Source organism: Lolium rigidum, chromosome 4 (genome assembly GCF_022539505.1).
Source record: "Lolium rigidum isolate FL_2022 chromosome 4, APGP_CSIRO_Lrig_0.1, whole genome shotgun sequence".
Taxonomy (NCBI): Eukaryota; Viridiplantae; Streptophyta; class Magnoliopsida; order Poales; family Poaceae; genus Lolium; species Lolium rigidum.
In genome coordinates, this window is record NC_061511.1 from 243,991,038 (window position 1) to 244,010,687 (window position 19,650).

Sequence of the window (19,650 nt, forward strand, 5' to 3'; positions counted from 1 at the left end):
AAACACTTGTGTCAAGCTGTGTGCATTGATTCTTACATGTTTACCTATTGCACTTGTTATATTGCTTTATGTTGACAATTATCCATGAGATATACATGTTACAAGTTGAAAGCAAGCTAGCTGAAACTTAATCATCCTTTGTGTTGCTTCAATGCCTTCTACTTTGAATCTATTGCTTTATGAGTTAACTCTTATGCAAGACTTATTGATACTTGTCTTGAAAGTACTATTCATGAAAAGTCTTTGCTATATGATTCAGTTGTTTAATCATCATCTTTACCATTGCTTTGAATCACTTCATTCATCTCATTGCTTTACAATAGTGTTGATCAAGATTATGTTGGTAGCATGTTGATGTCTACGGGTGCTTCTATTCTTGTAGACAGTGTTGGGCCTCCAAGAGCAGAGGTTTGTAGAACAGCAGCAAGTTTCCCTTAAGTGGATCACCCAAGGTTTATCGAACTCAGGGAGGAAGAGGTCAAAGATATCCCTCTCAAGCAACCACTGCAATCACAAAGCAAGAAGTCTCTTGTGTCCCCAACACACAAATACACTTGTCGGATGTATAGGTGCACTAGTTCGGCGAAGAGATAGTGAAATACAAGTAGTATGGATGTATATGAGTGGTAATAGCAATCTGAATAAAATATGGCAGCGAGTAAACATGCAACAAAACGATAAACAAACGGAGATTCGATGCTTGGAAGCAAGGCCTAGGGATCCTGCTTTCACTCATTGGACACTCTCAACTTTGATCACATAATAAAACCACTCTACACTCTTTTGTTGGATGATGAACACCACTAAGCTGTGTAGGATTACACGAAGCCTCAATGCCGGAGTTAACAAGCTCCACAATATTCAATGTTCATATTTAAATAACCTTAGAGTGCATAATAGATCAACACAATTACACCAAGAACTAACATAGCATGCACCTGCTTGTCACCATCACACTATGAAGGAGGCATAGATCACATCAATACTATCATAGCAATAGTTAACTTCATAATCTACAAGAGATCACAATCATAACCTACGCCAAGTACTACACGGCGCACACTGCTTGTCACCATTACACCGTGGAGGAGGAATAGAGTACTTTAATAACATCACTAGAGTAGCACATAGATGATATTCAACTAGATCACATAAAGAGAGAGATGAACCACATAGCTACAGCGGAGCCCTCAGCCCCGGTGAAGAACTACTCCCTCCTCATGGGAGACAGCAGTGGTGATGAAGATGGCGGTGGTGTCGATGGAGGAGCCTTCCGGGGGCACTTCCCCGTCCCGGCGGCGTGCCGGAACAGAGACTCCTGTCCCCCAGATCTTGGCTTCGCGATGGCGGCGGCTCCGGAAGGTTTTCTCTGGTTTCGTCGAACGTGGTAGGGTTTTCGCGACGGAGACTTTAAGTAGGCGGAAGGGCAAGGTTGGTGGAGTCTGGTGGGGCCACACACTAGGGCTGGCGCGGCCGGGGCTTGGGCCGCGCCGCCCTCTGTGTCCCCACCTCGTGGCCCCACTTCGTTTCCCCTTCGGACTTCTGGAAGCTTCGTGGAAAAATATGACCCTAGGCGTTGATTTCGTCCAATTCCGAGAATATTTCCTTACTAGGATTTCTGAAACCAAAAACAGCAGAAAACAGCAACTGGCCCTTCGGCATCTCGTCAATAGGTTAGTTCCGGAAAACGCATAATAATGATATAAAGTATGCATAAAACATGTAGATATCATCAATAATGTGGCATGGAACATAAGAAATTATCGATACGTCGGAGACGTATCAGCATCCCCAAGCTTAGTTCCTGCTCGTCCCGAGCAGGTAAACGATAACAAAGATAATTTCTTAAGTGACATGCCATCATAACCTTGATCATACTATTGTAAGCATATGTAATGAATGCAGCGATCAAAACAATGGTAATGACATGAGTAAACAAATGAATCATAAAGCAAAGACTTTTCATGAATAGTACTTCAAGACAAGCATCAATAAGTCTTGCATAAGAGTTAACTCATAAAGCAATAATTCAAAGTAAAAGGTATTGAAGCAACATAAAGGAAGATTAAGTTTCAGCGGTTGCTTTCAACTTGTAACATGTATATCTCATGGATAATTGTCAACATAGAGTAATATAACAAATGCAATATGCAAGTATGTAAGAATCAATGCACGAGTTCACACAAGTGTTTGCTTCTTGAGGTGGAGAGAGATAGGTGAGCTGACTCAACATAAAAGTAAAAGAAAGGCCCTTCGCGAGAGGAAGCATTGATTGCTATATTTGTGCTAGAGCTTTGGTTTTGAAAACAAGAAACAATTTTGTCAACGGTAGTAATAAAGCATATGAGTTATGTAAATTATATCTTACAAGTTGCAAGCCTCATGCATAGTGTACTAATAGTGCCCGCACCTTGTCCTAATTAGCTTGGGTTAACACGGATTATCATTGCATAACATATGTTTCAACCAAGTGACACAAAGGGGTACCTCTATGCCGCTTTGTACAAGGGTCTAAGGAGAAAGTTCGCATTGGATTTCTCGCTTTTGATCATTCTTCAACTTAGACACCCATACCGGGACAACATAGACAACGAGATAATGGACTCCTCTTTTAATGCTTAAGCATTCAACAACGATTAATATTCTCATAAGAGATTGAGGTTTTATGTCCAAACTGAAACTTCCACCATGATTCATGGCTTTAGTTAGCGGCCCAATGTTCTTCTCTAACAGTATGCATACTCAAACCATTTGATTGTGAAAACCGCCCTTACTTCAGACAAGACGAACATGCATAGCAACTCACATGATATTCAACAAAGAGTTGATGGCGTCCCCAGGGAACATGGTTATCGCACAACAAACAATTTAATAAGAGATAAAGTGCATAAGTACATATTCAATACCACAATAGTTTTTAAGGCTATTTTGTCCCATGAGCTATATATTGCAAAGGCGAATGATGGAAATTTAAAGGTAGCACTCAAGCAATTTACTTTGGAATGGCGGAGAAATACCATGTAGTAGGTAGGTATGGTGGACACAAATGGCATAGTGGTTGGCTCAAGGATTTTGGATGCATGAGAAGTATTCCCTCTCGATACAAGGTTTAGGCTAGCAAGGTTTATTTGAAACAAACACAAGGATGAACCGGTGCAGAAAAACTCACATAAAAGACATATTGTAAACATTATAAGACTCTACACCGTCTTCCTTGTTGTTCAAACTCTTTACTAGAAATTATCTAGACCTTAGAGACACCAATTATGCAAACCAAATTTTAGCAAGCTCTATGTATTTCTTTATTAATAGGTGCAAAGTATATGATGCAAGAGCTTAAACATGAGCACAACAATTGCCAAGCATCAAATTATTCAAGACATTTTATCAATTACTACATGTAGCATTTCCCGATTCCAACCATATAACAATTTAACGAAGCGAGTTTCAACCTTCGCCATGAACATTAAAAGCTAAGAACACATGTGTTCATATGAACCAGCGGAGCGTGTCTCTCTCCCACACAAGGATGAACTTATTCAAACAAAACAAAAATAAAAACAAACGAGACGCTCCAAGTAAAGTACATAAGATGTGACCGAATAAAAATATAGTTTCAAGAGAACAAACACGATAAGTTGTCGATGAAGAAGGGGATGCCTTGGGCATCCCCAAGCTTAAACAGCTTGAGTCTTCTTGAAATATGCAGGGATGAACCACGGAGGCATCCCCAAGCTTAGGCTTTTCACTCTTCTTGATCTTATATCACCCTCTTCTCTTGACCCTTGAAAACTTCCTCCACACCAAACTTTAAGCAAACTCATTAGAGGGTTAGTGCACAATCAAAAATTCACATGTTCAGAGGTGACACAATCATTCTTAACACTTCTGGACATTGCACAAAACTTCTGAAAATTAATGGAACAAATAGACTCATTCAACTTAACAAAAGCGGCAATGCGAAATAAAAGGCAGAATCTGTCAAAAACAGAACAGATCCGTAAAGACGAACCTGGAAGGGGCACTTAACTTACTCAAACGGAAAAACTCAAAACTAATGAAAGTTGCGTACATATCTGAGGATCACACACGTAAACTTGCAGATTTTTTGATTTTTTTACAGAGACTTCTGCGCGAATTCGTGACAGAGACGACAATGCTTGTTTCTGCGCAGCATTCAAATCTAGCATCAACTTTACCATAGAGACTTTACTTGGCACAAAAACATGATAAGGAGAGGTTGCTACAGTAGTAAACAACTTCCAAGACTCAACAAAACAAAAATTGCTGTAGTAAAATAAACACATGGGTTATCTCCCAAGAAGTTCTTTCTTTATAGCCATTAAGATGGGCTCGAGTAATTTTAATGGTGCTCGCGCAAGAAATAAGAGTTGAAGCAAAAGAGAGCATAAAGAAGCAAATTCAAAACAAATTTAAGTCTAACATGCTTCCTATGCATAGGAATCTTGTAAATAAACAAGTTCATGAAGAGCAAAGTAACAATCATAGGAAGATAAAACCAGTGTAACTTCAAAAATTTCAGCATATAGAGAAGTGTTTTAGTAACATGAAAATTTCTACAACCATATTTTCCTCTCTCATAATAATTTTCAGAGGCATCATGAACAAACTCAACAATATAAGTATCACATAAAGCATTCTTATTCACATGCATAAAAGTATCATTACTCTCCACATAAGCATAATCAATTTTATTAGATGTAGTGGGAGCATATTCAACAAAGTAGCTATCATTATTATTCTCATCATCAAATATAGGAGGCATATTGTAATCATAATTAAACTTATCCTCCATAGTAGGTGGCACCAAAAGACCAATATCATTATAATCATCATAAATAGGAGGCAAAGTATCATCAAAGAAAATTTTCTCCTCAATGCTTGGGGGACTAAAAATATCATGCTCATCAAAGCCAGCTTCCCCAAGCTTAGAATTTTCCATATCATTAGCAACAATGGTGTTCAAAGCGTTCATACTAATGTGTTCCATAGGTTTTTTAATTTTCGCATCAAACCATCCATGTCTTAAATCAGGAAATAGAATAAGAAGCTCATTGTTGTCCATTATGCCTAACTAGTGTAAACAAGAAACAAAAAGATGCAATTGCAGGATCTAAAGGAAATAGCTTCGAGCACTTACAACGGCAACGAGAAAATAACTTGGTTACCTGGGACCGGAGTATGAGTGCCTTTTACCTTTCCTCCTAGGCAACGGCGCCAGAAAATAGCTTGATGTCTACGGGTGCTTCTATTCTTGTAGACAGTGTTGGGCCTCCAAGAGCAGAGGTTTGTAGAACAGCAGCAAGTTTCCCTTAAGTGGATCACCCAAGGTTTATCGAACTCAGGGAGGAAGAGGTCAAAGATATCCCTCTCAAGCAACCACTGCAATCACAAAGCAAGAAGTCTCTTGTGTCCCCAACACACCAAATACACTTGTCGGATGTATAGGTGCACTAGTTCGGCGAAGAGATAGTGAAATACAAGTAGTATGGATGTATATGAGTGGTAATAGCAATCTGAATAAAATATGGCAGCGAGTAAACATGCAACAAAACGAGTAAACAAACGGAGATTCGATGCTTGGAAGCAAGGCCTAGGGATCCTGCTTTCACTAGTGGACACTCTCAACTTTGATCACATAATAAAACCACTCGCACTCTTTTGTTGGATGATGAACACCACTAAGCTGTGTAGGATTACACGAACCCTCAATGCCGGAGTTAACAAGCTCCACAATATTCAATGTTCATATTTAAATAACCTTAGAGTGCATAATAGATCAACACAATTACACCAAGAACTAACATAGCATGCACACTGTCACCATCACACTATGAAGGAGGCATAGATCACATCAATACTATCATAGCAATAGTTAACTTCATAATCTATAAGAGATCACAATCATAACCTACGCCAAGTACTACACGGCGCACACACTGTCACCATTACACCGTGGAGGAGGAATAGAGTACTTTAATAACATCACTAGAGTACCACCATCTATACCACCTGTGTTTTACTATCTCTTCGCTGAACTAGTGCGCCTATACATCTGACAAGTGTATTAGGTGTGTTGGGGACACAAGAGACTTCTTGTATTGTGATTGCAGGGTTGCTTGAGAGGGATATCTTTGACCTCTTCCTCCCTGAGTTCGATAAACCTTGGGTGATCCACTTAAGGGAAAACTTGCTCGCTGTTCTACAAACCTCTCGCTCTTGGAGGCCCAACACTCGTCAACAAGAATAGAAGCACCCGTAGACATCAATAAGCGAGCCAATAATCTGAGAATATCTCAGTTGATTTCTAGCAGCCATTTTATTCTTTCGAAGAAGCACACTAGCATCATAGAGTGTTGGGGAAGATTTGCAGTCGCTAAACCCAAAACGACTCAAGTTCTTTTCCACATAGTGAGATTGAAGCAGAGTAATCCCACCATTGTCATCTCTCAGCAGCTTGATGTTCAAAATTACATCAGCTACTCCAAGATCCTTCGTCTCAAAACAACGAGACAAGAAATCCTTGGTCTTCTTAATCACATTCAGGTTGCCAAAAATTAATATGTCATCGACGTATAAGCGAAGAATGACTCTCTCGCCCCTGCCATGGCGATAGTATGCACACTTGTCAGCTTCGTTTACTACAAAGTCTTCAGCGGTCAAAGTTTTTCGAACTTCTCGTGCCATTTGCTTAGGAGCTTGCTTAAGACCATATAAAGACTTCAATAACTTGCAAACCTTTCCTTCTTGACCATTTACTACAAAACCATCTGGCTGCTCCATGTAAATTTCCTCGTCCAACTCTCCATTTATGAAAGTCATCTTCACGTCCATTTGGTGAACAAGAAGACCGTATGAGGGAGCCAATAATAGTAGTACTCGAATGGTAGTCAATCTGGCTACATGTGAGTAAGTATCAAGAAAGTCTTCACCTTCATTTTGGGTATAACCCTTGGCCACAAGCCCTGATTTATACTTTTCAATAGTACCATTAGGTCTAAGCATTTTCTTAAACACGCACTTACACCCTACAGGTTTGCACCCATAGGGACGGTCAGTGATTTCCCAGGTTCCGTTAGACAAAATAGAATCCATCTCACTAAGGACGGCTTGCTTCCAACAATCAACATCCAGAGATGCATACGCTTCTAAAATATAAGTGGGAGTTCATCCACGAGGTACACAATGAAATCATCACCATAGGACTTTGCAGTCCTCTGTCTCTTGCTCCGTTTAGGAGTTTTATTATTACCCTCCTCGGGTTTTTCCAGTGTGTTCTATCGGAATGGTAGGTTGGAGAATTGTAGCTAACTCCTGACCAGATGTACTGGGCATCCCCTGATTCGATGAGCTAGGTATATATCTCATGGGAAAAATATCCCCAAAGAAAGTCGCATCATTCGCCTCGCCTCCATGATTTTACCAACATTCATGTCGGATACCTCAAATTTTACTATACAAAATCTATAGCCAATGCTATGAAAAGTAGCCGAGAAAAACATAGTCCACGGTTTTTGGTCCAAATTTGCGCTTCTTGGGAATTGGAACATTGACTTTTGCCAAACAGCTCCAAGTACGTAGGTAAGAGAGTTTTAATATTTTCTTCTCCCATTTCTCGAATGGAGTTATTTATTTGTTCTTTGTGGGAACTCGGTTTAGGACATGACACACAGTCAGTATCGCATCCCCCCACCATGCCTTGGAGAGACCCGATGTGCCTAACATGGCGTTAACCAAATTAGTTAGAGTACGGTGATATAGGCATCCCCAATGGGCCCGCCGAAGGTGGTACCCAGGGTTTACTGAAAGCCCATGAAGTCGAAGAATATGAAGCTCGGAAGCCCAGTTAGTTGATAAGGAAAGTTAGAGTTGTATTAGGAATAAAGAGATTTGTAACTTTACGGGTTGGATTCAAAGAGTCTCCCGGAGTTTGTAAACTTGTGTAATACGAAACCCTCGGCTCCGCCTCCTATATAAGGGAGAGTCGAGGGACAAAGAGAGGCTCGAATCATTGTTCACGCAACCCTAGTTTTCATAAGCAGTCGAGTACTTTTCCGGCTGAAACCCATATCTACTTGCCCTCTACTTCCGACAAAACCCTAGTCTACAACTTGTAGGCATTGACAAGTCGATACCTTGTCATACGGTTCTTTCTTTCGGCCACCCCATTTGACTGAGGTGAGTAGGGAGGCGTCCTCTCATGGATTATACCATGTTCCTCACAAAACGAATCAAAATCATTGGAAAAATACTCTCCACCACGATCAGACATAAGTCACTTGATCTTTCAATCGAGTTGATTTTTTTGTCTCAATATTGGTGCAAATATGATTAACAACTTTATTACAACTCCTGACAAGGATAAGCGGAACAAGCCTCCGCATCGTAACCTTTACCAACAAAGGTTCCAAATTTTGACACAATAAATTTATTGGATTCCAAAACAATCTTCTAGCCATCTCGACATAGGAGGGATCCGCTAACACGATTTTTGTTGATAGGAGGGACATGATGCACATTCTTCAGGCGCACGGTCATTCCCGAAGTGAACTTCAGATCGACCGTACCAAGACAACGAAAAGTAGCATGCGAGCCGTTGCCCATCAACACGGAGGAAGTCCTCGCGACCCGATAAGAAGAAAACATAGAGATATCAGCAAAAACATGTACGTTGCCACCTTTGTCAATCCACCACTCAGGAGAACGACAAACCGAAAGAACAGTAGGAAATATACCATACCCAACATCCTTCATCTCAGTATCTCCAATGACAACATTGGCGGTCTTGCCGCCTTTCCCATGCTGCCGCTTGTCAAAGAGGTTTGGACAATTGGGAGCCCAATGATCAGGATCACCACATACGTGGCATACACCTTTCTTCTTATCAGTATTCTTCTTGAAGTTGGTAGGTTGTGATGCATTGTGCTTCCCATCAAATTTTCACTTGCCATCGTACTTGTTCTTGTTCTTGAACTTGTCGGACTGGAAGTTTTTCTTCTGTACCAAATTGGCACTAGGACCTCCCTCGGCACCTCGAGCACGTGTGTCTTTTGCTCTCGCCTTTTCTTCAACATCAAGAGTACCAATGAGGTCTGTGACAAAAAAAACTCCTGTCTCTTGTGTTTCAGAGAGGTAGCAAAATTTCTCCATGAAGGACAAAGTTTGGCAATTATGCCTCCGGCAATAAACTTGTCCGGTAACACACATGTGAAATGCTCAAATTCCTTGGCAATGGACTGTATCTCATGAGCCTGCTCAACAACGGAACGCTCATCAGTCATCTTATAGTCATAGTATTGCTCCATGACATATAGTTCACTGCCCGCGTCCGAGACCCCAAACTTAGCCTCAAGCACATCCCACATGTCCTTGCGCGTAGTGATGGACAAATATGAGTTAACAATATTCTCACCAAGAACACCAATAATAGCACCCCTCAAAAGAGTACCGGCTTCCTCGAAATCTTTCTCCTCGAGGGAAGTAAGCTCTTCTTCAGGCTTGCCTTTAGTTGCATCAAAGCATCTCACGGTTGTGAGCCAGAGAATTGTTCTAGCAAGCCATCTCTTAAAATTCACACCCTCAAACGGAGGTGGCCTCCGAGACGTAGCAAAGCCAACAGAAAAGTGCTTATAATAAGATTTTTAGATTGTTGGATATATTAGCAATTTTCCGCATGATATAAGTAAAACAGAAAATAAATAAAACACGACTAGAAAAGGGATAACCAAACTAGTCATGGCATCTAACAAAGAGAATGATAAAACAATTCTAGACAAGATAATAGAGAGAGAACCTGCATCATGATCTCGACTAGGAGAACATACGGGACATCGGAAGAAGACCTATTCGCGTTGCCGATGTTGTCGCCCATGTCATCGTAGATGCTACTGATGTCGGGGAAGAAGTCGTCCGCGTCTGTGATGTGATCAGTAGTCGCACAGAAGCGCTCCCCAAAAACCTTATCGCCGCTCTCCCGTACACGATCTCAATCTTCGGGAATTCGGAGGCCTACTGTCCCGGTTCACGGTGCACGCCGCAAGACGGGATGGGGAAGAACTTGATCGGCGCAAAGTTCTGGAACTTGGAAGAGAATAGAATCTCTCGGCTCGAGGCCTTCCGGCAAACCGCGGCGCACTAACGTCATGACGAGGCGCGCGGGCGGCGGAGGAGGAGGAGCGTGCGTGTGGGAGTACTCTTCTTATGCTTGTACAACAAGTAGTGGAGCAGCCCCTTGTAAGGAGGTTCAACTCTGTCTAAACTAGCAAGGTGAGACTAAACTTTCGTCCCACCTATTGCCATACATGAACGAGCCAATTAGACCTACAAGATTTTCAAAAATTATGAACTAAAATAAAAAAGGATATACCTATAATTCCAACAGTAATCGGGCTACTGAACCTGAGTAGTTACAGTCAGGCTGCAGTAACCCGATTAGCTATTGCTCCTCCTTTTGGCATCGCTCGCTCCAGCAGCAGCGTGCGTGAGCCAGACCGAGCTGACCGGCAGCTGCTCCACGTCAAGACATGACATGGTGCACAATATAGCACTGTAGAGTAGAATTTAGATAGGATAGGTAGCAGCAGTTCCACATCTCAGGCCTTTTGGTTTTTTACTGCAACAGCCTCAGAAGATTCAGTCGGGATGGGGTTTTCCGGATCCGGGATGTCGGGTTAGCTTTTCCCGATAATTTTTTTGTCTGCTATATTGTGCAGATTTGTCTATGAAATTTCGACTAGTCGGGGAATGTTTGCCCGATAAGTACTAATCGGAAACAGTACCCTGTTGGTGTATTATTTGTGAAATTTATCAAAAACGTGTATTATTTATAAAATAAAAGAAAAAATGTATTATTTTAAAAAATCATTAGACACATCATAAATCATATTTCTGTATTCTGTCAAAAAGAGAAGGGTTAATTAGATAGATGCTACTGCAATTATCAGCTATTTGAGAAACGCCACTACAACTTTCGTCTTTTGAAAAATACCACTACAATTTTATATACATTCCATAAACGTCATTACGTCCATTTAAACACTTATACCGGCTAATATACACTTATACTTCTAGCGTAGATGCGTATACATGGTGGGCCGCACCTAAAACAACATAGGTAGGTAACAGTAAAATTAAAAAAAAGAAATGCGATAAAATTTTGACAGAATAAAATTGAACAATATGATATGAAGTCTTAAATATGTACTTTGAAGATCTAAGTTCAACATCTCATACGTGTTCTCATCATCAAATGTAATGTATTTCTTTTCATTATCAATTTGATCAGTGAAATCATATTTGAATTAGTGGACATCATCTACATCATTTGTTTTTTGTCCTAGGCATCTACGTTATTTGGCTAGCTTGAAACTAGCAACCTGAGATGTGGAAACTCAAATCGGAGCAAGCTCCCATTACACCTACCAAGAACAGACAAAAAAAAAATACAGTCAATTCCGGTGTTCTAGAGTTCCGGTCTGGACTGGCCACGATACACGAGAGCGAGATGCGAATCTTCATTTTTTTTTTTGTTTCGGGTCGAGCTTGTCGCCATGTCCCAGCGTCAAGCTAAAGTGAATGGGCCCCATCCATATACATATTTTGTAAAAAATACAAGTATATTTTGGTCAGTATTCATGATTAAATAGACATAATGGCGTCTATACAATATACAGAGAATTGTAGTGGGGTTTTTTCAAAAGACGAAAATTGTAGTGGCGTTTCTCAAATAGCTGGAAATTTCAATGACATCTATCTAATTAACCCAAAAAAAAATCATATTTCTATATGATATCTGTAGAATGACATATTTAAAAAAATAGATTTTGCTAAATGTTTGGTTAAATTTTACTTGGCTTCACTTATGAAATAAAGAACCTTATTTATTTGAAGGGAGGGGGTATTAGATATTGTAGGGATTAATATGTTTTCCTTTATACATGATCAAATTCTATAAGTTTTAACTTTGACTTAGTATGTAGGCTAGCCATAGTGCTACTATCTTAGCTAGTACTGTATCATGGCAGCTAATTAAAAAGAAAGAGAAAATTTGAAGAACATAAGTGAATATTGTATAGTGCACATCACGAGGAAAGCAAATGCCAGACAAACTTTGTGCACAATTTCGCCTTGAGATATTACATATCAATAACAAAACTATGATACCACTCCATGAAACCACCCACTATCACACATAAGTACCAATACTACCGACAATGGCAAGCCTTAGCACCTACCAGCTGGCCACTTTCTTGCCTAAGGGCATCTCCACCGGCGCGACGCAAACCGGACGCTAAGCTACTGTTTTCGTCCGTCGTGACCGGAAATGCGTCTGGGCCCTGCTCTAGCGGGGCGACGCAAAGTGACCAGGCCGTCCGCGGAGACGCAAACCTGGCCCAAATATGCGCCAGGTTTGCGTCTCCGCGGACGCTCGGCGGACGTGCCGAGCGTCCTTCATTTCTTACCGGGTCCCGCAAGTCAGGAACAGCGAAATCGACCGCTTGGATTTGCTTCTTTTTCCACTTCTTTACTGCCCTAGTGCGACGCCACCTCCCTAACCCCATGCGCCACCGTCCCGCCGCAGCGACGCAGTACTCGCCGTCGGCTCCGTTGCCGCCGCGCGGGACAACAGGATCGTACTCGGGGTTGGCTCCAGCGCGTACCTGCCGGCTGTTTTGGGGCCAAACGGTTCCGGTTGCGCCGCCCTTCCGCGCCGGCCACGACCTGTTCGGTCAGTTACGCCGATAGGTTTCTTCTCCAGTTTTCGGCGCTATTTGTGCGCGGCCATTGATCAACAGTTCGTACCCACGCAGATGGACATGTGGCATATGGTGGAGAAGTTCCGCAAGGAGGTCGTTGACTCCTCTTCCGACGAGGAGTCCGATCAGTCGACGCAGACATTGACAACTATTGCGGCCTCCATGATCCACGAGTTCACCTCAAACCCGGGGCCGGTGCACCGGGCTCTGTGAAGGGGCGCTCCAAAAACCTGCCGCGCAACAGATCATGCCTAGAGAAATACTATCTTATTTTCATGTAGACTTTTCCAAATTTGAATGTAATAACTATGACTTCGTTGAATTTTTTATTTTGTTGTTTGGAAACTTCATAATTGATGCAAACGCGGAAATGCGTCGGGCCGCTGGAGCCACCCCAGGCGCAAACGGATGCGCGGATAAAAACGGTCTGTCTCACGTCCGCCGCGCGACGTAAACGGACGCTAGCGGACACCGAAATGCGTCGCGCCGCTGGAGATGCCCTAATCATTGCATGCTTTCAGAGGTTGACGAGGAAGAAACAATAACCAGCTGCAGCAATAAAAGGGCGTAGCGACCGCAGCAATAAATTCTCCAATTAATCCCTTCAATAATGGGTCATCATAGAGACGTCTTGGAGATCCTGTTCCAGCTGCCAAGTGACGCCCACCGAGCCCATTTATTATGTATTACTCTATTTATTCGTTTGTATTCTTACTAATTGCGAACTGACGAAAAGTCATTTTGAATCATGGGCACCAATGCTTTTATTGTATTAAAAATTTCGAATATTATATTTATATATTTCAAAAAATTATGTCACAAAATTTTGAAAGTAGCTAATGATGTATTCCACTAACATATAAAATCTCAATTACAAATGTTTTGTTTTCTGAGCTACACAAAAATGATAGAGAGTGGATTTTGTATCTGATTTTTTTTTGGATATATGAGTCACTATACTCGGATCCACATATTTATTATTTTTGTGCAGCCTAAAATACACATTATTTCAAATTTACATGTTTGTAGGATACAATACTGACTACATCATGATTTACTTTCAGATTTTTCTGAAACTTAAAAATATGATTTTTAATTACTTTTCTGACAAGGCATCATTGGTGCTCATGTACACCAAATCTCTGTCCACTGACTGATTCCTTTTTAAATACATGCTACTTTATTTGCGAATCGCGACCACTCCCCACAATCGCACAAATGGACAGTGCTAAGAATCCTCCGGAGGCTCACAGCCTCCTAGCCTCCTACTTGCATACGTGACACACGATGTCCATTTTCAGCTTAATCTAGTTGTTTCTTCATCGCAGCAAAAATGGTCCTGCTTTTGCGTCATTGAAGCAAAAACCGGTTCGTATAGTAACAAAAAAAAAGACTCGCCGTAGATAGACCTCACCGGAGACCTCGCCGGAGACCTGGTAGCAACAATTTTGTACACAATTTTGTACTAAAGTAGCAAAACAGTAGAACATTTACAGGAAAAAAGTTTATGCTATCGTAGTACCGTCCACTACTCGTCGAAGACCTCACCGGAGACTCACTAGAGACCTCATAGCAAAATTTTGTACTAATGTAGCAACACCGTATGACAATTGTAGCAATAAAAATATACTAGTGTAGCATCACAACTGTTTTTTACGAGATCTCCTCCGGTGAGGACATTGCAACACTGGCAGCAGGACCAACCTATTCCTTCGGAGCATCAGTGACATTGCTTTGCAGCATCGACGACACCCCGTTTGCAACGCCAGTTATGGTCTCTTGTAGCATCGAGCGTCCGACGGCCGGCTTTGTAGCTCCGCCCGGAAGCCTTTGCAGCTCCACCCGATGGCCTTTGTAGCAAAGTTGTTGGCGATTTGCAGCAACAATGTGCTAGATTCATAGCACTTGTAGCGTCGCCGCAGCTCCGCCTGGAAGCATTTGCAGCTGGACACGATACCTATGTAGCAACAACGCTAGCAGTTTGCAGCAACACAATGCTGAAAATCGTAGAATTTGCAGCTCCACGGGCATGGTTGGTAGCACCGCCGGACATGGGCGGCTGCACCACGACAACCTAGAAAAGCTGCAACGTCGAGTGCCCCTTGCAGCAACAACAACGACATACACCGGATGAAGCTCCGCCGCACACCGATCACACCATCACCACCTGAGCTCACAACACCGCCGGGTGCCAATCCTCTTGCAGCAACACCACCCAGAGGAACGGCCAGTGGTGCTCCGTAGGGACGGCCCGATGTCGAGGCGGCTGTAGGACCTAGTTTTTATTACTTTTGAAGCAGTTTATACCGATGTTGATGGTTATTAATAGATCAATGAAACTTCCATATAAAAACATGCATCGGGTAATGTATTGTAGCTTGCCAGCCCAGCATCTCGCTGCATGACCATGACACGTGGTAGTGGTGCTAGTGACTCTGCGGCCCGGCAAATTCATGTGTTTTGAAGAGACAACACGTGGTACTCCGAATTCTTCCTGATGACTGATGTCAACACTGGAAAATGACTAAGACTGCTCATAGTGGGAGTAACATAGCTAGTAACATCACATATCTCAAGGCATTTTGGTGACATGGCATGCGAATAAATGAAGAAAGAGAGTGAGGTGGTAACTAGCTATGTTACCATAACATCACACACCCCAAGGCAAAATGAGTCTACAACATAATAAATGACACAATGCATGACACCACATATAAGTTACTACCCACTATGAAGGTACTCCCTCCTTCACAGTTTATAAGGCACGCGCGTACCCCTAGGTCGCAAATTTAACCTATATAATTAAAATTATATAATACAAAATTTATATCATTAGAAAATAGAACATCTGAACTTTCTAATGATATAATTTTTATAACATATAACTAATGCTAACTTGATCAAATTTGCGATCTAGAAGTACGCGCGTGCCTTATAAACTGTGAGAGAGGGAGTAGTAACATAGACTAGTAACATGGCATATGTTACTAGTCTAAGTTACTCCCCACTATGAGCAGCCTAAAGGTAGAGCAAAGATAATGCTACTTGGCACTCTGCGCCACCTCTCATCAGGATCTTCTCCGAGAAAAGACTACTTAATAATCATAGTATGTCTTAACGTTGTTTACTTTAACAACCTTCACATGCCCTTATAAGGTAAAATGATGCAAGTAGTTTGAACTATTGTCTTCCCGTTTAATTCTCGGCCGACTTGCTTCTTTTTGCCCTTACTCGATTTTGCTCGTTCAAGTTGCACTATATTCACGGTCATAAAATAAGATGCATTATGTTTCTTTGCATGAGGTTGACGAAATTTCTTTCCATGGATGTGAGATCCTGCTCTAACAGATTCATGTATTTTTCTGGCTTTTTTTTGTGTGTATTGCACATCACGATCGTTGGCAACTCTTTTTTTGATAAACAGTATTTTATTGCTTCCTCTCTGTTACTAATTAAGACGCCTCGCGGGGGTAACTAATTACAAATAAAAGATCAAATGGACCTTAAAAGTTAAAATAACAAATTGAATAACTGTATCTGCAAACAAAAAGTTAAGGGGCCAAAGCCTAAAGATGAAGAAAATCGGCAGCAGCACACACCGTATTATTTCTCTCTCTGGTGTCAAATAAACACGGCGCATGCAAGCACTAGCGAGCATCGCTGACTACAGCACTCTCCCCTGGTCGTCGCGAGTCTTCCCTGAGATTAGAAACATGCACAGTCGCGCACACACGGATCTCGAGCTAGCGAGCCATGCACGATTGCGTTCTCCATAAATACCGCACCTCCGGACGCGGGACGACTCCACATCAGTCGTCACACGGACAAACAAACCAGTTTATAGCTGAACCTAGCACTAGCAGCTAGCTTGCAGGCATCTCCAACATGGCTACCGCCAAGCATTTGGCCCTTGCCATTCTTGTGCTACTTAGTATAGGCACGACCACCAGCGCTCGAATCCTACTGGGTTACGGCCCGGGCGGAGGAGGGGGTGGCGGAGGTAGCGGCGGTGGCGGCGGCTATGGTGGATCAGGGTCGGGTTCTGGTTACGGCGAGGGAGGTGGAAGTGGAGGTTTTAGTGGTGGTGGATATGGGCACGGTGGTGGCGGTGGAGGCGGTGGTGGTGAGGGCGGCGGTGCAGGCTCTGGGTACGGGTCTGGTGAGGGCTCTGGCTATGGAGGCGGCGCTGGTGGGTACGGTGGCGGCAGTGGTGGAGGCGGTGGTGGCCAAGGTGGCGGTGGCGCAGGCTATGGGCATGGGTCCGGTGAGGGCTCTGGCTACGGAGGCGGCTCTGGGGGATACGGTGGCGGCAGTGGTGGAGGAGGAGGCGGTGGTGGCCAAGGTGGCGGTGGCGCAGGCTATGGGCATGGGTCCGGTGAGGGCTCTGGCTATGGCGGTGGTGGTGGTGGTGGTGGTGGTGGTGGACACGGTGGTGGTGGCGGAGGCGGCCAAGGTGGTGGGTCTGGCGGCGGCTCGGGCTATGGCTCCGGTTTTGGCAGTGGATATGGCCAGGGTGGTGCTTATGGTGGAGGGTATGGAAGCGGCGGTGGTGGCGGCGGCGGCCAAGGTGGAGGCTCTGGCTATGGATCCGGCTCCGGCTCTGGATATGGCTACGGCTCCGGCTCCGGCTCCGGTGGTGGCTTCGGAAACGGACGCCACTGAGCTCACTTCAATGGCAAGGCGCACCACTGGGTACAGTATATAGATAAAAGTGTTTCACAGATTGATTAATACTCCTGTATTGGGATTCCGCTTTACTTATTTGGCAAATTCTACTACGTAGTAAATAAACGATATTTACAATGAGATTATGTTTCTGTGTCCATGGAGCTGTTTCCCCAATTGAAGAGATGTGATATGCAAGCAGCCAAGCAAAATGATATACACTCCATGACAACGGAGGTCAACCTTGTATACTGAGCTCTATGTTTGGTAGTTGGTTCTGCACATTTTTCCCACGAGCGAACCTCAGTGTCAAGCATAGATTAATCAGATTCATCTTCAGTTCCATTAGTTTCCACAAGTAAACAGGTTTATGTAAGATACAGTTCCTGAACGGTCTGAGTCCACCATATGATGAACCCTGTTTCTGAATTTTTCTGTTCTGAGCAATTTTGCAGCCACGCCACACAATTTATTAACCAAATGTTCTAGCTTATGAACCATCGTGCGTGGACATTCAAATTTCATCCCTTCTTGACTGGCTCAATCCCGTAAGCTGGTTTTGCAATTTGATTATATCATGAACTCTGCAGTATTTGTGCAGACTCCATGCCCTGTTATTTGTCTGCTGGATGAAATCTACCGATGAAACTATAGTGCCAAAACTTGTATACCCTGCTTCAAGTTTAAACAAATCTGGGACGGAGGGAGTAATAACAAAACTAGATTAAACAAATACGCCAGCTAATGAATTAAGGAAAAGTTAAACATTATGAAAAGCATCTAATGGAAATAATGAACTACACGCCAGCTTCCACCTGACCGATACCACTGGTCCACTGTCCTCTGCCAAGATGAATTAACACACAGTTATGACGCAGGCCTCACAACATAAAACTCAAATCGAATGGCTAACACGGATCCCCAACTACCCCGTCAGCTCTCTTCTCACACCGGAGCTCGGACGAACCATTCACTCATGTCGCACAGGTTCTCCAAATTGTTCTGGCTCTGTTTACAAGTATTCTGCATAGCATCTGATTTCAGCTTCACGCCTTGTTTACCTCTAGTGTATTTTCACCCCCTAGGCCTTTTGTTGGTGTGGATTAGTGTGTATTTCAGAGTATTATCAGGAGTGTTTTGGGTGAAAACACTTGCATCACCCGATTCCCTTCCCCCACCCAATACTCTCCAGACCACAATACACTCCAACGAACCCCATTGTTTGGCACACAGGAATTGTTCTAAGTGCATTTGAAAACAAACAGAGAGCAAATGACAGGTTGCAGCTTGAATGAATTAATAAAAAACAAAACTTTTTGACTGAATCAAATGGTACCAACTGAAATGACAGTGCCAACTAAAGTTAAATTACAGTGCCAACTGAAGTCACATACTAAAATGACTGAACATTATGGTACCAAATGATATAACAGTATGATATAGCTCTCGAGTATCAGACATAATAAAGTTATTGAGAAGAGTACAACTCCTTGACCTCAGCATTCCAATTCTGCCACAACCTATCCACAGCTTTGTTTCCTGAAAAAAAAGGCATTAAATAGCATAGATGAGCATCAACCCAAAACTATCGTAATATATTCAGAGTTCAAACAGATCATATACTCAGAGTTTAAACAGGACAGAGACACATAACAAGGTTGAAGATTGCAATGAAGCAGTACTCAAATAGCAGTGCATCATAAATTCAAGCTGACTATTGCATCAATAGTTCATACCAGAAAATAAAAAAGAAGAAGGCATAGTCACTGAACTGACAAGAGCAAACAACACTTGCAGACATAAGAAAAGAGACATGATATTTCAGACATAAGAGCAAACAACAGTTCGAACAAAGACTAATTGTTTCTTCTAGAATAACTTGGCTTTTAGTGACAGCGGGTCGTTTCATTGCGAAGAACTTGTTTGTGTTACATCTATATCTAGACAAAGTTGAGTCAATTAATATGAACCGGAGGGTGTACAAAACTGTGAAAAATTGACCAGGGTACATAATTCGTCCTAGCATTGATTAGTAATCTGACTACGCCTTTGTCAACAACAGAAGATATAATTATTCGCTAGCAAAATATAATTGACTATGAGCTTTGGAATGTACTGGTGCCAGAAAGTGAGCTAACTAAAACTAAGAAATACATAGCTAATTTCAGAGTTATATTGGTGGTACTGTTGTTACCACAGCCTGTCAAGA

The 19,650-nt window shown here is 42.5% G+C and overlaps 1 protein-coding gene across 1 annotated transcript; it reads left to right on the forward strand.

The window, feature by feature from the left end:
• The first annotated feature begins 16,569 nt into the window (after positions 1-16,569).
• On the forward strand, positions 16,570-17,876 carry LOC124650071 (glycine-rich cell wall structural protein 2-like). Its single transcript, XM_047189633.1, has 2 exons — positions 16,570-16,965; positions 17,062-17,876. The coding sequence occupies exons 1-2, from the start codon at positions 16,662-16,664 to the stop codon at positions 17,436-17,438; spliced, it is 681 nt and encodes a 226-aa protein (XP_047045589.1). The 5' UTR covers positions 16,570-16,661; the 3' UTR covers positions 17,439-17,876.
• Positions 17,877-19,650: the final 1,774 nt, after the last annotated feature.

What these genes read in the sequence shown, in the direction of transcription:
- LOC124650071 (XM_047189633.1), top strand. Translation starts at nt 16,662, where the DNA reads ATGGCTACCGCCAAGCATTTGGCCCTTGCCATTCTTGTGCTACTTAGT. An exon ending in TGGCTATGGAGGCGGCGCTG is followed by an intron (nt 16,966 to 17,061) that starts GTGGGTACGGTG and finishes CTGGCTACGGAG; the next exon opens with GCGGCTCTGGGGGATACGGT.